The 23,935-nt window shown below is 34.9% G+C and overlaps 3 protein-coding genes and 1 long non-coding RNA gene across 8 annotated transcripts; 1 reads left to right on the forward strand and 3 right to left on the reverse strand.

Moving 5' to 3' along the window:
* Nucleotides 1-957: 957 nt before the first annotated feature.
* On the reverse strand, nt 958-1,542 carry LOC132185150 (uncharacterized). The gene has a single exon (XM_059598963.1). The coding sequence runs from the start codon at nt 1,540-1,542 to the stop codon at nt 958-960; it is 585 nt and encodes a 194-aa protein (XP_059454946.1).
* Nucleotides 1,543-4,404: 2,862 nt separating this feature from the next.
* LOC132184869 (uncharacterized) lies at nt 4,405-5,463 on the reverse strand. The gene is made up of 3 exons (XR_009440590.1): nt 5,388-5,463; nt 4,600-4,692; nt 4,405-4,438 (listed from the first exon to the last, which is right to left on the reverse strand). It is a non-coding gene; the product is annotated as an uncharacterized LOC132184869 (long non-coding RNA).
* A 6,755-nt stretch (nt 5,464-12,218) lies between these two features.
* On the forward strand, nt 12,219-17,823 carry LOC132184870 (eukaryotic translation initiation factor 2 subunit gamma-like). Of its 5 annotated transcripts, none has more exons than XM_059598655.1 (9): nt 12,219-12,454; nt 13,534-13,661; nt 13,821-13,882; nt 14,511-14,623; nt 14,703-14,805; nt 15,379-15,606; nt 15,690-15,908; nt 16,526-16,786; nt 17,279-17,823. In XM_059598655.1, exons 2-9 carry the CDS (start codon nt 13,556-13,558, stop codon nt 17,579-17,581), a joined length of 1,395 nt encoding a protein of 464 aa, XP_059454638.1. In that variant the 5' UTR covers nt 12,219-12,454; nt 13,534-13,555; the 3' UTR covers nt 17,582-17,823. The 5 variants fall into 5 exon arrangements, with proteins under 5 accessions (XP_059454638.1, XP_059454634.1, XP_059454636.1 ...); XM_059598651.1 differs by having other exon boundaries at nt 12,365-12,454; nt 13,452-13,661; XM_059598653.1 differs by having other exon boundaries at nt 12,365-12,454; nt 13,509-13,661.
* A 389-nt stretch (nt 17,824-18,212) lies between these two features.
* Nucleotides 18,213-23,309, reverse strand: LOC132185151 (probable 3-ketoacyl-CoA synthase 21). The gene is given in 2 exon segments (XM_059598964.1): nt 18,213-19,528; nt 23,045-23,309. Coding segments are annotated over 2 exon segments (1,500 nt in total). The 3' UTR covers nt 18,213-18,293.
* Between the last annotated feature and the right edge of the window lie 626 nt (nt 23,310-23,935).

Raw genomic sequence — 23,935 nt, forward strand, 5'->3', positions numbered from 1 at the left:
ATGACAAAAAACCAGTCCGTTTGCTCTTCTTCATGATAAATATCAACATCTAAAATAAAAGAAAAAAGGAAGAAAAAAAAAATGCAAAATGAGTCCATGTGATTTACTTGAGTTACAGTTAGATCCCTGTGGAATTAAAATGAACTTAGAAGTCTCTGAGGTATGCAAAAAAAAAAAAAAAAATTACTCCATATAGTCAAATTCCGCCTCTTAATTTAACAGTTTCCGTTAGTGCGAGCGACAGTTACTTAAATAGAACATGTGTAACAATTTTATTAGCTCTAATGTTTCACGCTATCAAAATCTATTAAGTCAGTGGAGACTAAATTATTATTTTTTTGGTATATTTTAGGGACATTTGAGTTCATTTTGATACCATATATAGGGAGCTAATTACAAATCAGGCAAACAATATGGGCTGATTTTACATTTTTATTAAAAAAAAAAAAAAAAAAAAAATAGAGATGTTAAATGTTAAGCTGAAATTTTTCTCTAATGCGCAAAAATGTTGTTCGTGTATTATGACTTACACACGAGTCAAGGAATGGAAAAAAGGAAAAAGAAAAAAGATTCAATTGTTTTTTCCCCTATAAAACTGTTTTTCAAGGACTATTAATTTTGCAATGATGAAGATAAAAAGCTTTGAATGAAGATCATATCTATGACAATAAATTTATGAAGTCCAGTATGTACAAGCAGACAATATTCCAGCTGGGGTAGATGTTTCAAGAATAAGGCAGGATTTATGGTATGGACGGAGCAGTATATATGTACATGTAATGAATGTATGTATGACGATGAAGAATGTATCATGTATATATGGGTATTCGTAGGGTGAAAAATGTTATCCATTGATCAGAAGAATCATAATCCATTCAGAGCAGAAGATAGGCATTTATATATATATATATATATATATGGCTTACTCATATATGGATATGATGAATGTGGTGATCATCAAGATGCCATGGATAAGGCCAATGGCATTTCACTCTCATGTGAAGCCATTGACAAATCGGTGCTTGAATGGTTTGAGGATGATCTACCCTTCTTTTTATCCTTCACTTCTTCTTCATCTTCCTCGTCCAATGCTAGAATAGCTTCAAATTGAGCGCGCCTTCTTGCCTCACTTTCAGGAGACCTCACCGGCAGAGTCTCTACTATGCGTGGAGGCGCCTCCACGCGAGTTGCTGCTGCATTATTATTATTATTATTATTCACCACATTTGCACGAGCAGAGCCTCCTTGATCGAATGCACCGCCACCACCACTGCTGCCTTGTCGTCCTCCTCTACCACCACCGGCGGCAACTCGAACTCTGCATGCCCGGGAAATGACTCGGTAGAGGCTTGTGAGCATCCAAAACAACCAAGGAAGGCAAACCAATGCCACCCCAACAAAGGGAAGCCAAGATGCGTAATCTGAGTCAGGTTGGATTATGTACAGTACAAGGCAACCACCTCCGGCTGCTAGAGACACAAATAAAACGGTAGAGATTACCCATATGAAGGTGCCTCCTGCACTTGGATCCGGTGCAGCCATTTCTAGGTCTCACCAAGAACAAAAAAAAAAAAAAAAAAAAAAAAATTAACTAACTATATATCCAAAACCTGGATTAAGAAATTTTCTTCGTCATCATCCATGTCGTTCATTGGGATACATTTGCAAATTAGGAAGAAGAAGATTGGGTCTCAAGGTTGGAGAAGGAGAAGGGTGGATGAGAGATGAGTCATCAAGCAAGTTTCTTTTTTGTTGGATTGAATGGGACATTCAGATGGTGGAAATATTCAAAAGTTTGTTTACCGTAAAACATGGCTTCTACCAAAACAAACCCACACCCACAAGGGGAGGGAAAGAGAGAGATAAGCGGGTCCGGTCTATAATTAATAGAGATTGGCGGTTGATAGCTGAATTCTTGTGCTCGCTTTTACAAATTACAATCTTTTATTTATTTTTTTTACATTATCTAATAATCACTTAGTACATTAATAATTAAATTGATTTAGACATGATAATTATTAGTAGAATCGCTCAGAAAAGATTGTTGAACAAAAATCTTTACTTTTGAAAGAGACTATTCAAAAATCAAATCTTATATAGAGTTACTCAAGAAATAAGTAATTGGTCGCTCAGAAAAGAAAAAAAAAAAAAAAAAGGTAATTAGTCTATCATGACCATAAATAATCTACAAGGAGACACACATCATGGCGCAACTTGTGTCCAATTTGAGGACTGTGGGCCCATAATCCATTGAACATAATATAATGGATATTTTAGACGAGCGTTTAGCTAAATAAGTTAAATGATGCATTTTTTTGGTAAACAAAGTACAAAGCTTGAACCGTGCATTTTTGTAAAAAATAGAAGACTTGTATCGCATCGACTTCAACCTTGGTCTGAACTCCGATCTGATTACCGAAACGCCTTTAACAATGACAAAAAACGTGATTCATGAATTTGATAAGCAGTTAAAGGTAGGCAACAAAAGCATTTAGAGAAATTCTTCTAGGGTTAAAGGAGATTTTTTGAGAGGTGAGGGGAGCATTTGTCCCCTTTCAACCCTCCCAACCTGTGCCCTAAATGAGATCCACATTTGAAAAGTATTTTTTGCGAGATCTACACAAGAAATTTGTACGATAAGCTTTTTAGTGTGTTGTGTCTTCAAAGAGACAAACACCAAACATACTTTTTTTTAAGCAAAAAAAGAGTAAAGACTAACTTATTAAAAAATTAAGAAAAATAGATAAGTTGCCTTGCAGACACCCCGCAATCTGGTAGGGGTGGCCGCTCAGCCATCTCAAACTTGTTGGTATGGCTATTGAACCACCTCTGTCCTATTAGGGTAGCCACACGGTCTCCTATGAGCATGATAGAGGTGGCCATGCGACCACTCTCTTTACTTTGTTGGGGGTGGCCACCTCTCTAGTTTTTTGTTTTGTTAGTAAGACCACTAGTACTCATTTCTGTATGATGTTTCCTAAGGAACAAAATTATTTTTTGTTTCCTTAACAAAATACACTCTACAATAGTTTCTATTACCTTTCCATATACTATTAAAATATTATTTATTTATAAAATACAAATTCCTACCTACCCTTACATTTTTTATAAAATTCCAATACAATCCCCAATGAAAGGCAAATAGTGTGGAGATGAGAGATAAATATTTGTGTTAAAATATGAATAAAAAAGTTATAGGAAAGCTAAAGTACTTCTCAAATGCATTGAAAAACATTGTAACATTCCCAATGCTTAGAAAAGCAATAAGGAACCTACTGTAAGATATTTTTTGTGATTTTTTTTTTAAATTTTCTCTATATAGAGGAAAGTGAATGAGCGATTGGGTATCTGTTGTTAGTGCTCTAACAAGGTAACTTATACACATGAAAAAATTCACAAGTTTTCTCAAAAAATTCCTATAAAAAGGTTAGAAATTTTCTAAAAAGTGTAGTGTGTGTGTGTGTGTGAGTTTTTTTTTTTTTTGAAAAGTAATAATGAGCTTCTACACCTAAAAAAATTAACTTGTTTTATTAAAAATATTCCTAAGAAAAAGGTGAGAAATTTTCTACAGTCAATTGTGTTTTCTTTTCTGAAAAGTATTTGTATTTTGTATTTTGGAAAGTGTTTGCTTGGTAATTATTTTTTGAAGATTGTCTTTTTGTATTTGAAAAGAGAAGACTTTTCAAAATCCTTAACAAACATAGCCACCTGAATCCATGTAGGACCTATAATATAGTCGAAAAGACATCTTCAGTTGCCTCCAAATTAATATTGCCTGAGATTGTAGTTGGTAGCAAGTACACAATATCAACCTTAGAAGGTCTTAATTCTATTTCTAAACATTTTTCACTTAATTAAGGCATGTACACATATTATACTAATTACAAAGACTACAACTAATACAATATCTATTGACTTGTGAGGCTGCAAAAACTATGAATCAACAGACTTTAAGTAAATTGACAAGAAAATTAATTTTGAAATAATGCACTTTTAACTTTTGAGAGTTCCTGAGTTGACCTTCATTTTTGTTGCTGCAAAAGTATGAGAAAGATGATCAAAATTCCTCAAGTGCAAGGCAACAAAAGCATATCTGTGATAAGTTTCACACAGTCCTAATGCCGAAAAACCATCTTGCCACTAAGCTTTCCAAAAGGTCTCACGTTAATCCAAAGTCAGATTTGATGCTCATTTGCCTGATTCTCTGGCGGCTTCTTTGAAATACTGTGATGCACATTTAAGTGATGATTGACTCAGTCAAAGGAACTTGAGGCAAATGTGGATCATCTATATCTGCTCTGAGAGAAGTCAATCTCTGGTGCCTCTACTGTTCCTGAGCTTTCCTACGATTGGCCTCAAGAATAATGAGGAGAGCAGTAATGTCAACAGGGCTTACCCCACCCACCTTGCTTGCTTGCCCAATGGTTTGCGGCCTGACCTGTAAAGCAGGAGAAAGCAACGACAATTCAACACTTGGTATCTTCAACAAGATTTTATTTGCAATTAGGAGTTCAAATTTATGCTAATGCAGTTCCAAACAAATACCATGAGGAAAATCAATTATGCTACTAGTTAAATAAACAAAGTTATCATACAAACCTTGGACAGTTTCTCACGTGCTTCAAGAGACAAAGTTGTCATTGCATAGTAATCCAAGTCCTCTGGAATTGGTTTATGTTGTTTATGGACCATCTACAAATAAGAAATAAACAAAGGACACAATAAAATTCTCAACATTCAATGCAATGATGAAGAAGGGAGATGGTCAAGTATCTTTTTCACTAAATTATATTTTTTAATTTATATTCTTACTTCCCGAACTTTTTGAAAATTAACAAAATATGTTATTTTCAATTATATATCATAATTTGTTATGTCATTAATGTATAACTTCTAAACTTAAAACTCTTCCACCCATATTTAAGATGATACTTTATTAACTTATTAATTCACATATTCATAGTTGGACGATACATAATGGGGTCAATTAGCTTGTGACATATAGTCTAGCCAGCCAATAATTACTCGTTCAAGTAGACTATTGATATTAGCATCACATTGATATGTGTGCATGACATAAAACATAATCTGGATTCATGTAAGTTTAGTTTTATTCCTTCATGTTCCGTGTAATATGTGCAAAGTTCAAGTCCTATATAAGATGCAGGTACCACCATATTGTGTCATGCAACTACAAGATGCAAGCCAACCCTCGATCTACAATTACATATAATATATATATAACCTTGTACATCTTGAAAAGATTTCCTAGCTCTGCCACTGATTCAATGCCCAAAATGGTAGGTTATTCCAAAAAGGGAATAAAATGATATGAGTTAAAGTGATTCAGAAAATTTTACGTAAACCAAACAACATTTATTACTCACCTATTGAAGTTGGTTTTGTTGCCGCATAATGAAGCCTTCATACTTGATATCAATCTCAACACATTCTTTCTCCACTCTAGACAAGAGTTCATTCCCAAAACCATGTTTATCAAGAACTTTATATGGCACGTGCGGCTTCTTCAGAAGACTCTTCAGTGCTGAAGAGTCCTTTACAGGCTGACTAGATAGGTGAGTCACATCGGTAGCCAAATCTTCTCCTGAGATTAAAACAGAGAATAATAACCAACTTGGGTTTCCCAAATAAATCCCCACAGTCAATAAGCAGCCCAATTAATTTTACTCATAAATAAATTAGTCGTGTTAATATTAATGTTTCATTAAGGATCAAGCTCATGTAGACTAAAACTTGATGCAGAAAACAATCATTAGATACTTGAGAAATGTGTGGAACATGAGTCTTACAGCTCAAGCAAAACTAGCAGCCACGTTTTCAGCATTCCTATTTAAGATCATATTGGATCGATTGTACCCCTAGATTCCATAGGATACGAAGTATCTCCCTCCTATCTAGACTAAGTTCTATTCAAGGCTGAGCACCAAAAAACAATATGGTGGCAGAAAACCACAAATAAACTCACTGGTTGGTAGTACACTGGCACAAAATCAAAGGCCAAGCACCAAAAATAATGGTAGAAAACCACAAACAAGCACACTGGAAGCAAATCATAAGCAGAAAACCACAAGCTGCTCAGAAACAACACTGCACAAAAATGTGAGAACAGATGGGCAGCACACTGGCACAAAGAAGAACACACAGCACTTATAAACGAGGAGGCCCCATGCAGCGAACAAGCCAAAAAAAAAAAAAAAAAAAACCAAACTCCAAAATACCGAAATACCAAAACACTAAAATACCAAACTCCAAGAATGTACCAAATACCAAAGACCAAACACTGTCAGGGTTTATGCTCTAAAAAGCCAATTCCAATTGTATGACATTATAGCTTATTAAATAAAGTTGTTTATTTTCTTAATTATACAAGAACATTAGGATTATTATATTTTACATATGCATATTATTTTGTATATATACATGTACTCCTCAAGTTATATTGACCATGAATTGAGGTATGTTAATGTGATTATTGGGCAAAAAATCTAAACCATAAAAGTTGTAAAGTTGTAACTCATAAAATATTATTCGTAGTCAGTAATGGAATTGGACATTCCATTTCATAAGACTATAACATACCAATCATGATGATTTATTTTGAGGAGGGAAGTGAAGAGTTCTAATTGATATGTTGGTGCAGTAACAATGCACGGAACATACCACGCGAGTTGTTGTTTTATATATAATTGCTGTCAAAATGAAAAACTTGAAATCACAACAATTTATAACATCGACTCTCAATCCTGAGAGGAATGTGCACTCATGTCAAGTGAGAGTTACTTTGATACATTTAGGAGTGAGATCTATTACAGACAAAATCTCGGTGTGCTAGGTGATCATATGTAGCAATGTATGAACATAATTCCTGAAGATGGAATTCATAATCCTTTGATTTAATCAAAGCGACATGAAATATCCATTTGAGATAAATTTAATGGGAATTAATTATTCTAAATCTTTGGCCAAAATGTCTTAGTAAGGAGTTGCTAAAATAAAATGCACTAAAGGTGTGTTTGGGATTACGATTTTGCAAGAATAATATATGTTTTTAAAAGATATCGCAAAATATAAGATATTTGGCATTGAGATTTAAAAAGCACTTAATCTAAAATAGTAAAAAAAAAACAAAATAAGCGATTTCTATAAGCAGGTTAGGGACTGCTTATTTGAAAAAAGTGCGAATTTAAACTAAATCACGATTTCGCATAACAAATATTTCATAAAAAAATATTTTTTAACATGTTTTATCAAACGCCTTTGCGATTTTAAAAAGTAGCGATATCAAAAACGCAATTTTTAAAATTGCACTTATTGAAACCGCAATCCCAAACGGACCCTAAATGAAATATGATTTCTAGAGTACAAGAACAATCAAGAAATTCAATCGAGTACTCAAGGATTAAGAGAGAGTGAAATAAAGTGATAGTTTATTTTATGACTTTAATTCGATTATGAATTTTCATGGAGAGGTCAATTGCAATTATAAGATGTCAATGGGAGTTCTGATTAATCAAAATAAATACTTGAGTTCAATTACAATTTTTTAGTGCAATGAATTGTAATTAATAGTAACGTAGGACAAGTCATGAGATGATAAGTGTCCTAGGCCTCTTAGAGCTCATTTTTATTTTCCCTTTAGGACCATTCTCAAGTTGATTATAATCCCTTATTGGGCTTTACCTAATTACACAACGAGAACCCTTGTGGCCGTGTATAATGGTTGGAGTATTTAGGTTTTTCAAGTCTTTGACAAGGAAACTTAGTCATACGTCAACTTGGAAACACAAGCCTATTTAAAGGCGTCTTGTGTAGGCATTTGAGCCAACACTCTTGCTCTCATTATAAAATTGAGAAGAAGGTTTAGAAACCCTAGTCTACACGCGTGGATTGAGTTTGGAGCAAACGGAATCACATCACCCCCATCACCTAGCCTAGCCAATTCTAGGTATGGACTGGCAGGTTCTGAGTTTCCTAGTAAAAAGAATAATAAGGCCAAGGGGATAAATATTGTTGATGTTGTTATGGGTTCAGTTGCAGGGGTAGCCATTCTGATAGGCCTTTTTGTGGTTGTAATCTTTAGGCAAAGGAAGAAAGCTGTTGGAACAGGAAAAATAGTGGAGGGTTCATTGGTGGCATTTGGGTACAGAGACTTGCGAAATGCCACCAAAAATTTATCGGACAAGTTGGGGGGAGGAGCCTTTGGTTCTGTTTTCAAAGGGACGTTATCCGATTCAACGCTCATAGCAGTCAAGAAACTTGAAAGCATCAGCCAAGGAGGGAAGCAATTCCGCACAGAAGTCAGAACAATCGCGACAGTGAACCATTTAAATCTTGTTCGTCTTCATGGGTTCTGCTCTGAAGGTACTAGAAAGTTGCTGGTGTATGATTATATGCCAAATGGCTCTTTAGAGTCTCATCTTTTCCATGAAAAATTTTTGGACTAAAAAACAAGATACTAGATTGCTATTGGAACAGCTAGAGGGTTGACTTATCTCCACGAGAAGTGCAGAGAGTGCATCATACACCGTGACATAAACTAGAAAACATTCTTCTTGATGCCTATTTATGTCCAAAAGTGGCAGATTTTGGCCTGGCCAAGCTTGTTGGGCGGGAATTCAGCCGAGTCCTGACAACCGAGAGTTCAATTTGGGTTGGAGATCTCTTGAATCTGCAACAACTCTCAGGAGATGATTCTAATGGGAGGAGCTTTTCATTTTCCTTTTCAATCTTTTTCTTGTTTCGTTGATTTCTATGCTTTGAAATAGACGAGCTTGAGCTCAAGCTCGAGCAAGGTTTAGACCCTATCGAGCGGAGCTCGAGCAGCGAAGTCAGGCTTGACTCGAGTTCGAGCCTGACTCAAAAATAAACGAGCTGAGCCTGGACAGCCCAAGCTCGCCCAAACTCGGCTCGTTTACACCCCTTGATACATAACCTAAATCCCCACCCATTGATGTAAAAAGTCACATAGAATTAACAATAACAAAGCCCCGAACATGTATGGTAATCTCCATAAAACAGACGAGCTTTCAAAGGATACTCTAATTAACAATAACAATATATTTAAGTTCACGTGTGAATGAACTTCCAAAGGATACTCTACTTATGTCCTATACCACATAAAACAGATGAGGCAGCAAAGTTGTTGACAGCCCTTGTATCTAAATATAGCATCATGAATGAAGAAAAAGAAAAGGAAAAAAGCTCTGAACCAGATAAAGAATCAGCATACCATAGGTCGAGTAAACACTGAGTAAACAGTGTTATCATGGCCAGAGCAAATATTTGCGCCTTGCTACGAATATCCCAGACCTAAACATTGTTGTTCCATCAAATCATAAAATCATCTTTCTGGTCCCAACTTACCAAGAACTAAAAACACACACACAATCATTGTAGTCAGAAGCTAAAAATATAGCAATTGTTATGAGAGAAGTTCTATGAACTTCTATCATACTGATAAACCACATACCCGGCAGACAGAATCACGTCCCCCAGCGAGCAAAATGTCAATAGTGGGTTGAAGAGCCAAGCAATAAACACCACTTAGATGACCATGATAAGACCGGATAACCTAAACAACAATAAATATATTCTTAACAACCAGAATTACTAATACAATAGAGCATTGAACATTTGAATTTATATAGAGGTTCTGACCTTATTCTGTTCAAGGTCCCAACATTTAACTTGTTTATCATCACCAGCAGAAAACATGTATGTATGTTTGCTGCTGACAGCAAGGCCTGCAAAATAAAACACATTTTTTACCATGTTAGTTCTCGAGTAATATGGCCATTAACCATACCATAGTTAGCCAATGGAATTTGACGTACCATGAAAAATTCGTAAGGAACTGGCCTCGTATTTGTTCAATATGTCCTGTTAGTGTGAGTTTTAGCCTTCCACTTCCCACATCCCATATCTTGTCAATCAAAAATCAAATGGGAAAAAAACCTCAGTAGTTGTGCCTTACAATGAAATGCCAACTCTCTTATGAGAGAAAGATAGATCACAAGGTATAAAATATTGGGGGACATTGGGATTATTGCATAACCATATTCAGTTTTCAAATCTCAGAAATATTACTTATCAAAAAAAGTCTTCCGTTTGTAAATCTCAAAAATACGGAATTCGTTTAGCAAAACTTTTTAGAGGGTGTTTTTTGTTTCTTGTTTAGAAAAAAGTGTTTTAATTTGACAGAAAGGTGAAAATAGTTTTGAGTGTTTTGTGTTTTAAGTTGCTTGTTAAGCTTGGGCAAAAAGTGTTGCCAAATAGACTCACCATCTCATGATCCATCCATTTTTGCAGTAACGGAGCTTTGGAATACAGTTATTTTTTAGATGGGTCAACTTTGTCAAAAAAATTTACCATTTCCTGCCCAAGTTCTCCCAATACATTTCCAAGTTTACCACAAGCATGAGAAATAAATTTTTAGAAAATGTTATGCTAGAGATATCAGGGACAGTAAATTTAATACAACAAAAACCAGAAGACAAATTATGAAGGGTATCAAAGCAAGGTCAAATGATTATGATATCAAATCCTTAGAACAACTCTCTAGAACTAATTTGGATTAACTGAATTGAAGCTGGATACCTTGATTGTGCGATCTGCAGAGCCAGTACAAAACCATGTATTACTAGGATCAAATGCAATAGATCTCACCCATCCCAAGTGGCCACTGATGACCTACAAAATGAAATTGAAAAGTGTTACAATGGCTTAAAACCAACATTAGCAACATATTCAGTTAACAAACACAATCAAAGAAGTCAGCCTGCAAAGAGGAGCAAGCCAACCTAACTTGTAAGCCAGGCAAGGCCAAACTAATGAAAATGAGTTATGAATCACTACTTATTATAGTTAGTAGAGCAATATGAACTTCCAATACTTTTTTCCTTGGTTTTAGCTGCCTAGCTAGACACTCACACTGTATGTATATATATATATATATATATATATATATATAGTAAATAATAAGAAATATTTGATGTTATCACTAATTATTATATAATCATGTGGTATATCTGCAATCAATGCATTATAATTAGATATTTTATTCTTAGAAAACGTATATCACATGATCTTAGATGTAAGATAGTATTAATATAGATTGTGAGATAATATGATCATATAATTTAAGTATGAATGTATGACTATTAGATTATGAGGAATTTAGGACTTAGAGTTTCAGCATTACCATTAAATTAAAATTAAATGATTAATAATTAAGTAACTAATGTGTTTCTTATAATTTATATATTATAATCACAATTTGCAATAAGTAAAAACTTAACAATTTTTACTTCTCGCAAATTGTTTCGTAAACAATTCATCATATTACATTATGAGAAATTTAGGACTTAGAGTTTGAGCATTATTATTAGATTAAAATTAAATTATTAATAATTAAGTAACTAATGTGTTTTTTTTATAATTTATACATTATAATCACAATTTGTAGTAAGTAAAAATTTAACAATTTGAATTTAAATCATATATATGTCATGAATCGTGATCATGGGATCATAAAATATAAGTATATAAAAATTAATATTGACCCATATAATGATACAATCATATAAGTATATAAATGTTTACATATAAGATACAATATATATTAATATTGACATTATATATTTGACCCGTGTTAAGCATTAACATTTTAACATATTAACTAAATAATACTATATGTAATATGATAATAGTGATTAGTGTGTGTGAGTGTGTGACATAAAGCGTTTTACGTTGTGATTTAAAAAATATTTAATCTAAAATAAGAAAAAAAAAAATTCGCGATTGAATAAAACACAATTTTTAAAATCGTAATTATTGAAATTGAAATAACAAACTAACCCTAAATAATACTACATAACACAATTTTTATTCCTAATTTCTAAATTTTGAATTTTGAATTTTTTATTGAATTTAATCGTAGCCGTCCAATTTAATTGAGTTTAATCTTCGCTGTTGAATTTGATCTATGTAAACCAATTTGAAAACGTATATATTATCAATGGATCATATTGAACAAGCACACCAGATCTAAGTAGAGACAGCCACATGGAATAAGCTTTTTGGTAAAACGAATCAAACCGTTAATATTTAAAATTTAATTATTTTTTCAAATCCAACGGTTGTAAATTAGAGAACCGAAATTTAACCTAAATCTATCATCTCTGAATCTCTGATCTCTCCATTCTCACGACTCGCCTCTCAGTCTCCACCACCATCCTCCTCGCCTCCATTCTCACGACTCTCGGCTCCTACCACTCCCCCAGTGCCCCCAACAGCAACCACCACCACCACCGCAGCAACCACACACCTCGACGTGCCCGGTTTCCAGGAACTTGCCGCTGCCAACCCCGCTGTCCACGCCGCTCTCGGAGGTCGTTTCACTCTCGCAGTACGCCGCGGATCGGAGGCAGAGGAGGTGATAAGATTTGTGGGTTTTTCTTTTCTTTTTGGTTTTTTTTTTCTCCGTTTCTTCTTGGGTGGTGGGTGGTTTGGGGTTTTGCCGTTTGATGTGTTTGTTTGGTTGCCCAGAAAAATGTGTAAATATTTTTGGATAGATAGGTATTGGGGTTTCTGTTTTTTTCTGAATTATGGTTTGTGTTTGATGAAATTAGAGCAGAAAAAGTATCTTCGTCTTATTAAACAGATGGGTGTTGGTCTGTAACAGAATACTTCTCTAGAACAAAGAATGGAAATGGAAAAGAAAAGAATCAACTCTTTATTGAATGGAATTGGCCAATTCGAGATGGCTAATCTCCTACAGTTTCTGCCAAAATGCAAAAGACTCCCCTCCTTTGCACTCCACCAGCCTTTATAAGGCTTAATCAGTTGAGGCAATTCTGTTTACAGTTTTAGTTCCAACTAACTACCATATCCACACGTGCACAATCTCCTAACAGAATTACTACATTAACTACATAACAGACTTCACTGCTCTTCCTTTCCAGCTCATCTTCTAAGCTCCACTTCACTGCCTGGCTCTGTTAGGAACTCCCTGTGACATGGTCTTTCACATAATATTGAATTCTAGGATTGAATCATTTTTGCCAAATGCATGTACATATACATCCCAAAATTAATCGAGCTTGAGCTCGAGCTTGACCAAAATAGACGAGCTCGAGCTCGAACAGGGTTCCAACCCTATCGAGCCGAGCTCGAGCAACATTTCTAGGCTCGTGTCGAGCTCGAGCTCGAGCCTGGCCTCAAAGTAAACGAGCTGAACCTGGACAAGCCAAGCTCGGCTCATTTACACCCCTAACTGGGTGCATAAAAAAGTTTCTTGATCAAATGTAAAATTATTACCCAAGTCTGGTTGTACTTTAGGAGCAGTGCATTAGTTGTTTTGAATAGTAGCTGACAAGCCTAGTGAAGAGATGTTCTCTGCTTAATAATGTCTGTGACATTTTATGGTGCAGTTTCTTGCATTTTATAAGCAAAAATACATTCACCACTTGCTCGTTGAACTTTGCCAGCAAATTGAAAAGTTCTTTCATCCAGGGAGCTTTTAGAAACAGCCAAAATGTCGCGGAAGGGTTTGATGGAGCAAGACCTGAGTAAACTGGATGTAACAAAGCTACATCCGCTCTCTCCTGAAGTTATATCTCGTCAGGCTACAATTAATATTGGTAATTTTTGTTCAGTATGGAATGCCTAAACCCCCGTAACATATTGGTAATCATAGCAGCTGAGATTGACTGAATTTTCATGCACCTAGTTGGTGATTGATCATAGCTCCTAAAGTTATTTCTGAAGCTGACGACTTGCAACTAAACTTATTGTACCAGGCACTATAGGTCATGTGGCACATGGGAAGTCAACAGTTGTAAAAGCCATATCTGGTGTTCAGGTGATTTTTTATTTTACAATATTGCTACTGCTTGTAATTTGCAATGCATCCCTTCCTGGAAGCACTGTAATTGATGGTATGAGTTATAATACTTCTGTTGTGTATGAATAGTAGAGCTCATTAATTTTACATGGCTGCAGAACTGTATGCTGTCCAGTAAAGGGAATGTCTACCATTTAGTTAGGTTCAGGACATAGAAACCACTACTTACTAATCTTAATTGAGTTTGTTCCAGATGGATATTGATTCTTAACTTTTCATCAGAATGGAAATTTTTGATGTTAGCTCACTAAATCTTAACAGTTTTGAGTCTCCTTTAACAGTCTTGCTAGAGATTTAGTTGCCTTCATCTTACTGAGGTTAGTTAAATTTCATTGGTTAAGCAAATGTTTCTTGGCCTAGTGTTTAATTTGTAGCCACTATGAAGCGGAGACCACTGGTCAAAATTTATTTCATTTGACTGCGGCAAACCTTGGCTTGACTTTTGTTTATCAAAGCTTGAGTTTAGATAGGAAAGAGACATTAACTTAGGTGATAGTGGAGCATAATATATTTACATTTTCCTTTGTACAAACATTGCATGAATAAATTTTTGAAAGTGTAACTCTGTCTTGTCATTCATCTGCAGACTGTTCGTTTCAAAAATGAGTTGGAGCGCAACATTACTATCAAGCTTGGTTATGCCAATGCAAAGATCTACAAATGTGAAGAAGAACGGTGCCCTCGACCTATGTGTTATAAGTGCGTAACTTTTGACAGATTCAATTATATTTTCATCTAGCTAGCTGCATTTCATTAATATGTTACACTGTTGTTATAGGGCTTATGGAAGTGGGAAGGAAGATAGTCCTATGTGTGATGTTCCAGGGTTTGAAAGCTGCAGGATGAAATTGTTGAGGCATGTTTCTTTTGTAGATTGCCCGGTAAGATACTGAAGTGCATGTTATTGGCAATTATGGTTTTATGTGCAATTTGTATGATTAGATAAAATATTTCTTTTAAGTCATTTAGGTTCCTGATGTCTTGTATACATGGTATTGTAGACATTAGATGCCGACACTAGTTTATCGTTCAAATTTATGGTTGCACTGGCTTGGGAAATGTTGTATGGATTTTTCTTTCCTTTTAGGTTCTTATTAGTAGTGTATTTATGAATTAAAATTTGCTTTTTCTTTATTGTTTTTAATTAGAGATATTCTGTTTTCTGCATATACTTTCCAGTTTTAGTCGTCCTAAATTTTGTGACTTGAAGGTCCTACTTTCAAAACTCTTGAATACCCAAGGTCTCATCTATAAGAGCTTCTTTTTTGGAAGGTTTGTCATGTATTGGATCTGACATTGGATTTGTGGGAGGCCCCAAGGCCTTTTTTTTTTTTTTTTCTGTTATGAGTTGCCAAGTAAAATGCCGTCCTTGCATATTGTGTTATGCTGCTAAATCTTGATGTATCTGGTCTTGAACTTGTGTTCATAAGATTGTTTCTTGACCTATTCTATAGGGTCATGATATTCTCATGGCTACAATGCTTAATGGAGCTGCAATTATGGATGGAGCTCTACTACTAATTGCTGCCAATGAAAGCTGCCCCCAACCACAAACATCTGAGCACTTGGCTGCTGTTGAAATTATGCGCCTTCAACATATAATAATCCTTCAAAATAAAGTAGATCTGATTCAGGAAAATGTGGCCATTAACCAGCATGAAGCAATCCAGAAGTTTATTCAGGTAAATTCTTTTGGACCATATTTGGTGCAAAAACAGCTTGTGGAAGTGTGCTGAATGGTGTTTGTTGACTTTTTGTTTATCAGGGAACTGTTGCTGATGGAGCACCAGTGGTACCGATTTCTGCTCAGCTGAAGTATAATATTGATGTTGTGTGCGAGTATATTGTGAAAAAGATCCCCATTCCAGAAAGGAACTTTATTTCACCTCCTAATATGATTGTTATCCGATCTTTTGATGTTAATAAGCCTGGTTTTGAGGTCGATGAGATAAGAGGTGGTGTGGCTGGTGGAAGTATTCTCAGGGTATGTTTCTTCTTTATGAATTTGTTCAAAATTGAGAACCATTTAAGTGCCGTTCATGCCTGCTATTGGCATATGATGTTTGATTGTTTTTTACATGGACTTTCTTAGGAATGTTGGTCTACATTATTCATACGTAATTAGTTGAATCATGGGTCCCAAAAATGTGCTAATGGACGCGTTTGGCATTGTTTCAAACAATTAATGTAACACCTCAATCCCACTTTGGGAATATGATTAGCCTGCATAGAGTGAATGAATTATAAAGGAGTTCATGGGTGCTAAGTCCCACATTGATTCCTTATTAAGTGAGACTGGACTTTATAAGCGACTTTAGGGAGCTCCAATTGCAATTTGACTAGTCATTTTAGAGTGATAGCGCAGATATGACTAAAGCTTTCTATAAGTCGCATCTTCTTCCCACTTTTAGGTTTCTACTGTCAATTCTTCCCACTTTTTGTTTGTGCAAACTATTAATCAATTTTGCATTAGTTTATGACTATTTGAAACATGCTGGAAAATTTATTTGCTGACCACCTTTCACAGCGTTGGCTTGGACCACCAAGTATATGAAATCTATCGTATGTCAGTGCCTCATTTGAGAGTTTATTCTTTGGCAGGGGGTTTTGAAGGTAAATCAATTTATCGAGGTTCGTCCTGGGATTGTTGTTAAAGATGAGAGTGGGAACATCAGATGCACCCCGATATACTCCAGAATAGTTTCATTATATGCTGAGCAAAATGAGCTGCAATTTGCTGTGCCCGGAGGTCTCATTGGGGTTGGCACAACCATGGACCCCACTTTAACGCGTGCTGATAGGTTGGTGGGTCAAGTTCTTGGGGAAGTTGGATCACTCCCAGAAGTTTTTGTTGAGCTTGAGGTAAGGGGCTAATTTGAAAGCTTTTACTGGTCTCGACTTGATTAAACTTGGTAGCTATATCAACGTGCCATTTTTTAAAAAACATTTCATGTAATAATAATTAAGCAAGTCACATGCAAGTGTCCCATTGTATAATGCGCACATGCTTTCCTCCCTCCCAAGATGGATTTGTGTGGAGCAAGGCATAAAATATCTGTGGAAATAATTATTCCTATTTGTATGTGTCCTTTCAAAGAGAGAGAGAGAGAGAGAGAAAGGTCTATTGCTGTGAACTCTATTGTGCCTGTTTTTATTAAAACATTCAAAATGAGCTTCTTCAGTGCTCGGAATCTTTTTCAGATTTTAAGAGGTGATACCGTTATATTCTTCTGGCATTTCTTTGTTGGTTTCTATCCCACTCCCCCCTCTTTTCTTTCCCTTCCCTCCCTTCTCTTGCACGTGTTGTTAGACATTCCTCTCTTCCGCTGATCTTGTGTTACTGTGATTTTGCAGGTGAACTTTTTCTTGCTGCGGAGGCTTCTAGGTGTCAGGACTAAGGGTACAGAGAGGCAGGGAAAGGTCTCTAAGCTGACAAAGCAAGAGATATTAATGTTGAACATAGGATCTATGTCTACAGGAGCACGAGTACTTGCTGTAAAGAATGATTTGGCAAAGTTGCAACTCACATCTCCAGTGTGCACCAGCAAAGGGGAGAAGATTGCCCTTAGTCGACGAGTTGAGAAGCACTGGCGTCTTATTGGTTGGGGTCAGATTCAAGCTGGAACTACCCTGGATGTCCCACCCTGCCCCATTTGAGTTAAATCCTTAAACAGACAGAAAGAAGAAAAACCTGTTAAATACTTAAAAGAGAATTAAGGAAAGATGTGGGAAGATAGAAAATTGTTGGGAACCATTTTTGTCAGGTGGAGAAGAAAACATTGTTTGCGTTGTTACCATTTGTTATGTTTCCTTTTTCTTATGGGATCGTGTTACTTTGTGCTGATAATTTGTTTCAGTTTTGGATTAGAGTGCTCTCAATATATGAGGCTGCTTCCTATGGCTTTACCTTGTCTTATTCAATGTTTTGCTTCCCCCTGCATTGCCATTTTTGGAGTTGAGCCATAGTGGCTAGCAAATGGTTTGCCTCGATTATGCTCTTCGGTCTCCCCTTTTTTGGATGTTTAAATCATCTTTGTTGCACAATTTTGTTTAAATTGTCAGAACTTGAGGCAGAAAGTCTTATGAGTTGGGTTTCCTTTATCGAATTTCTTGCTTCCTATAGTCTTCTTGCTTTACCCTATAAATATGTGTTCGTATATTTGCATAAATATTTGTTGTTTGAACATATAGGGGCAGAATATTGGAAGAGAGAAGATCATTCACTTTCTTGTCTAATACTTGTGAATGGTTATGGTTCTAAAATAACTTATTGTTGTTATTATTTTTATAGCGTGGAACTCCTCCATGGGCAGAGTCACTTTGTATACCCACTCTTGTCGGATAAACGCGATCAGAGGAATTCTTGTCTTCAATTGATTTTTACAACATTAGGTACTTCTACGGGATATGAGCAGATATCGCTCCATGGGTTGGCTATCTCAAACTCTGAATTGTGAATACATTTCCATATTGCACTATTACGGTTGAATCCACTCCCAAGTGTGATTTGCCAGACCCTGTCGCCCCTTTTCATTCTCCCTTTAGCTTCTATGTAGCAGAGCTCATACCAAACCGAAGAAGATGAAGTATTTCCAAATTTGTAAAGAGTCATCTTTGATGGTTCAACATCCTGTTTCCTTAACCCTAGGTTTTTTTCAATTGCTTGAATAACAGCTCTACCCCCTGCATGGATGCAGAAATGCTCCAAAGCTTTCCTGAAATCCGGCCCGTAGATGCTACTTCTCCTTGTACTCCACATGATCTTCTGGCGAACTATGGACAATCCATACCTCAATTGCTCTGAAAATGGCAAAACCAGAGGTCCCAGTGCAGCAATATTCGCCTTTAGTGCATCTCCGGCGACATGTAGGATGTTCTTCGAAATCGACACCCCAACCATGTTCTCCGAGTCCTCATCCTGAAAAACGCACGCATGAGATCGATCATCTTGTGCTTTGTTTGTTCGAACGAGATGTTGTAGCTCATACTTTGCTCTGCTCCTGTCCAGTTCCCGGCTCGAGAGCAGTACAGCCGCACCACCCATCCGAAAGAGACAATTAGTAATCAACATGGATGGATTCTTGCCAGTGTACCAGTTCAAGAGTAGAGTCTCCATGCTGACAATTAGAGCCAAGGAATTCCGATGAACTCTCAACAAGTCTGTAGCAAGGTCCACTGCTATAATTCCAGCGCTACATCCCACGCTAGAGAGGTGGAAGCTCATAACATTGCTCTTCATTTTGAACTTATTAATTACAGCAGCACTTAGAGATGGTGTAGGGCAAAACACAGTACTATTTGAGATCAAAATATCAATGGCTTTAGGGTTGATGTTGGTTTTCTGAAACAAATCTGTAACCACTGAACACATTACTGTTACAGCCTCCTCCATGGCAAATGAGAGCGATTTTCTTGGTGATAGTTGAGTGAGGGAAGGAGGGACACATGTTTCTTTACTGAACCCAAATTTTTCTAGGATCTTGATCTGGAAAGCAATACTATCAGGATCCATATTATCAAGAAATATATTTTCTATGAACACGGACATCGGTAGCCGATAAGAGTCGGGTGGTCAGTATCAAGCAAAGTCTATTAAAGCCTCAACTTTTCCATTTATACAAAGCAACGCAACACAAACCCAGAAACCCTAGTTTTCTCTACGCCACTGGCCACTCCCAAGAAGCTGTCTTCTTGGGAAGTCATTCCAAGAAGACAGCTTCTGCAGCAGCGAGATGAGACCGAGATGGCTCGCTGCTTCCATAATATTGTAGATGGTCAATCCTTATCTGTCAACTGTCAACAGGTGAGTATGTTGCACAAAACACTTCTTTTTGTTTCTTATGTTGTCTTTTCCTTTGTTTGCATTAAAATGGAATATTTGTGTTTGGTCATGTCAGGTTACCCGTTGATTGACCTGAAAAATCAATGGTGATCGTTTTGTTATGTGACTCGTGTACACGACTTAGACGTTTCAACTTATGATTTTATCGTTTTCAGTTTATATATATATATCGAATTCATCCAAAAAAAATTATATTTATTGAATTTAAATCAAGAACATGAAATGACCTTTCTTTATTTCAAATGAATGAAGATGATCTTATCTCGCAAGTTGCACGAACCAACCGAACCAAACCTTGTGTGTTTAATATTTTAGTTATGTGCTCCTACCCACAGTTTTTTGCCCTATAAATAAATGTTTTTAGCCTTACCCAATAAACATTTTAGCTCTACCCTTTAAATTTTTTGGCCCTACTGTTCCTACTCAAAAAATCTTTTGAGTCATACCTATTAAAATCTAAAAGTTGATTACTCATTCACAAATCTTTCGACACTTACCCATTAAAAACTGTAGTAACCTTATTTTTTACCCTAACCCATTAAATTGATTACCCATTTGTGATTTGGCCCTACTCACTAAATTTTATATTTCTTCAACATTTTGTTATACATCTCATTACGAATTTAACCCTAAACAAACACAAGTCCACAATCAAGAGTCTTAAAATTTGATATTTAGAGCATACTTTCCTATACTTATTAATTTTTCAAACAAAAAATAAAATGGAAAAATGCAATTTGCAACACAAAGGTAATGCAAAGTAATTTGTTTTTATCTTAAACGAGGATTAAACTCACTATATTCACATCCATGCACAATTTGTATTGAGAGTTTATAGCGTTAACAAAATATATAACAATTTTTAAAAAAATGATGTTTAAAAAAAAGACGGTTTAAAAGAAATACGATTGAAAAAATTACAATCCTTATAAAAGAAATAAAGAACAATAAAAAAGAGTAAAAAATAATATTTTAAATAATATAAGGAAAGAATAGATAATCGGATGTATGGTGTCTTTCAAAACCCATTAGCCAAACTAAATAAAGTGGATTTTAGTTAGCCATTTTGCATAAAAATTTAGATAAACCAATGTGAATACTCTTACAATTCAAAAAAATGAAAATAAAAAATACATTCTAAAAAGCATTAGCACAGGGAGGCCTTCTATTATTTCTCAAATATGGTGTATTATCTTCTTCTTCATTTTTATTTATTTTTTTTTTTTTTTGGACGTGGGTTAGTTTTGTTGTATTGCAAATGAGAGTCACTTTTATCCAAATGTGGTGTAAAATCTCATTTTACAGCATTCAATAAAAATTTGACACATTAGGTAAAAATACCAAATATAATAGAAATGAAAACAGCGTATGTTTAATTCAAAAAAATCCTAAGAACTTCTCCTGTTGTTCGAACTCAATGCCCACCTTCCACCACCGAACCTGAGGGCAGAACTACACTGGCCCCCAAGCCCCCATATTTCCTCAAAAAAAAATTTAAAAATGCCCTTATAAATTTTTTTAAATTATATTCTAAATTTTTATATGTTGATTTTACACCCCAAACTCTAAATGTTAGTTTCACCCCTGACCAAACACCTCCACTCACCTTCGAGCCCTTAACACCGGAGCCTTCAAAATCAACGAAGATGGTGGTTTTGGAGATTTTATCAATGAGGACTTTGTCTATAAAGTATTTTGTCATGAGAAAGAAAAATTATTTGGTATAAAAAAATTATATTATTTTTTTGCGTTTCAAGCTAAAATATTTACTTTCTATTAAAAGATGCAAAACACTCAATTTATACCACGACCTTATTGAAATTATTCAACCAGGGAATTCGTTTCCATTATATTTATATATGTTGAATTTGTGGAACCAGAATTAGTTTGGGATCTTAACTTAAATCATCCAAAACCAAGTTGGATAATTGCATCCAGACAATGAGCAAGCAGATTGACTGGCCAATGGATAAGAATTGAAAGAAGTGACAGCCCATTTGGACAACTTATCAGGGTTATCAAAAAATTTGTCAATTGAATGACCAATACAATTTTTGAAAGATTAATTAAGATATAAATAAAACATCACCCTCGCACTACTTAATTTTACTTTTTATTTTAATTAAAAAATTATATATTTTATTTTACTTATTTATTTTTGTCTTAGCAAATTAAATTTACTTTCATTGCTATTTCATTTAAATATTATTTTTTTTTATAAAAAAAATTATTTCTTTTCCTAAAACTTAAATATTTAAAACAAATATATTTTTAAAAATTTGTCATTTTCTATCGGTTATATTTTTCAATTTTCTTTTTATTAAGTGTCATACGCATTCAATATAAACAAGATAATTTCCTCTCCAATTTTCATTCACATCAACTAACGATTCTTTTTGAGTAATGTTAATGATACTATCATTTTTTTCAATTTTTTTCTAAATTTTGGGGTCACTTAAGAGTGAGTAAAAGAATGAGAGTATGTGTAACAATTATTCCCAAAATTTTCCACATAATGAGCCTGATAGACTGTTAAAAACATTTATTTTAGAAATATGCTAGAATCTAATAAAAACTTCATATTTTGTCCATAAAAGTTCATGTGGCAAGATGCCACATCTTCTTTTTGTTGTCTTTTTTTCTTCATAAAAAATATGATGTGGCATCTTGCCACATAGACTTGTATGGGCAAAATATAGAGTTTTTATAAAATTCTAGCATTTCTCTTTATTTTATCATTTTGGCTCCTAAAAATAGAAATTTCTTCACGATAAAGATGTGGATATGAATGCTCTGATTGAAGTTGGGGGAGCATTGTTCATACTCTCCAAATTTTTCACCAAAGTAATTAGTGCCCGATACTATTTCTCAAAAATTCCAACTTCTCAACATTTCTACTTTTTATATCACATCAATAACTTTTTATTACTATTTAAATAAAAAATTTACTATAAAATATATATATATTTTTTTTACTTTATAATACCAAACATTTTTTTTTTCACGTTAATCAATTTTTACTACGATGAAAATGTATAAGCCTTTGCCAAATAGCCCAGTCAAATGAGAATGCTCTCACTAAAATATTATTTTTATAGTTGACTTGGACTATACGTATAACATCTATTTTTCATTTACTTATTAAAATATATTTTCAGAAAGAAATAAATATCATAGTAAGACATTTTAAATATTGTGGGTAGACATTTTATATATAAAAAATATTGTTGTAAACGATATTGAATCATGTCATCGTGGGGTTGGACATGCGAGATTACGCAGTCGCATCACGTGCCCCGGTGTCGGCAAGCTTCGGTAGAGGAGGGTGTAGCCTATACGTGTGGAGTGTTGGGGAAGGCAGAAAGAGAAGGACCGTGTGATTAAAGAACACTCTGCAGCTGCTTCTGCGTGGGCCCCGGACGCTCTGACTGTTCCATCAATCGTACGGCTGAGATCGATGCATTGGAGCTTCAAGGGTGAGACAACGAAGGACCATGAGGATCCTGTGCTGTCCTTTGGACTTATTGTCGATTCTATTCTCATGACTACGCCTTTCTTAAGTCAATAGTCTCATGCCTTTGAATTTTCTCTACCTCATTAAATGTTACGCATTCTAAATTTTCTTCCTAAAAGTTGATTTTTAAATGATGTGTCACAATTTCATGAGTTAGTGACACACTTCTCAAAATAAAAAATCTCATGAGATGGTAACACTTCATTTGAAAACTAACTTTTGAGAAGAAAATTTAAGATGTGTAGCACTCTTCAATAATGATGGCGCATCTGTCTTTTATTACATTTAACGTATAATACAAAAAAAGTATGACAAGGAGATCATAAAATTTTTTGGTAAAAATAATATTTAGCTCTTAGGTTTTCATATGATTTTAACTTAGTATTTGAGTTTTCAATTTTAAGAATTATAGTCCTTAGGTTTTGTTTAAGTTTAAAATAGGTGTCCCTTTCACTTCATCGTTAAAGTTAACGGTTTGTCATTTGCCACATGTGACATGTCATAAACACTCCAATACAATGCTACATCAACAAGTGTTAAGTCATTCATAAATAATAAAAAAATAAAAAGACACAAAAAGACCATCGATCTGACACGTAGAACGTAGAGAAACACAAAACCTGAAAACCTAAATAACAAATCAACAGTAACAAAG

Source organism: Corylus avellana, chromosome ca6 (genome assembly GCF_901000735.1).
Source record: "Corylus avellana chromosome ca6, CavTom2PMs-1.0".
Classification (NCBI taxonomy): domain Eukaryota; kingdom Viridiplantae; phylum Streptophyta; class Magnoliopsida; order Fagales; family Betulaceae; genus Corylus; species Corylus avellana.

Excerpts from the sequence above, each read along its gene's own strand:
- LOC132185150 (XM_059598963.1), bottom strand. The coding sequence starts at position 1,542 with ATGGCTGCACCGGATCCAAGTGCAGGAGGCACCTTCATATGGGTAATC.
- LOC132184870 (XM_059598655.1), top strand. The coding sequence starts at position 13,556 with ATGTCGCGGAAGGGTTTGATGGAGCAAGACCTGAGTAAACTGGATGTA. Across the intron at positions 15,909-16,525 it reads CTGGTGGAAGTATTCTCAGG|GGGGTTTTGAAGGTAAATCA; the intron begins GTATGTTTCTTC and ends ATTCTTTGGCAG. Across the intron at positions 16,787-17,278 it reads AAGTTTTTGTTGAGCTTGAG|GTGAACTTTTTCTTGCTGCG; the intron begins GTAAGGGGCTAA and ends GTGATTTTGCAG.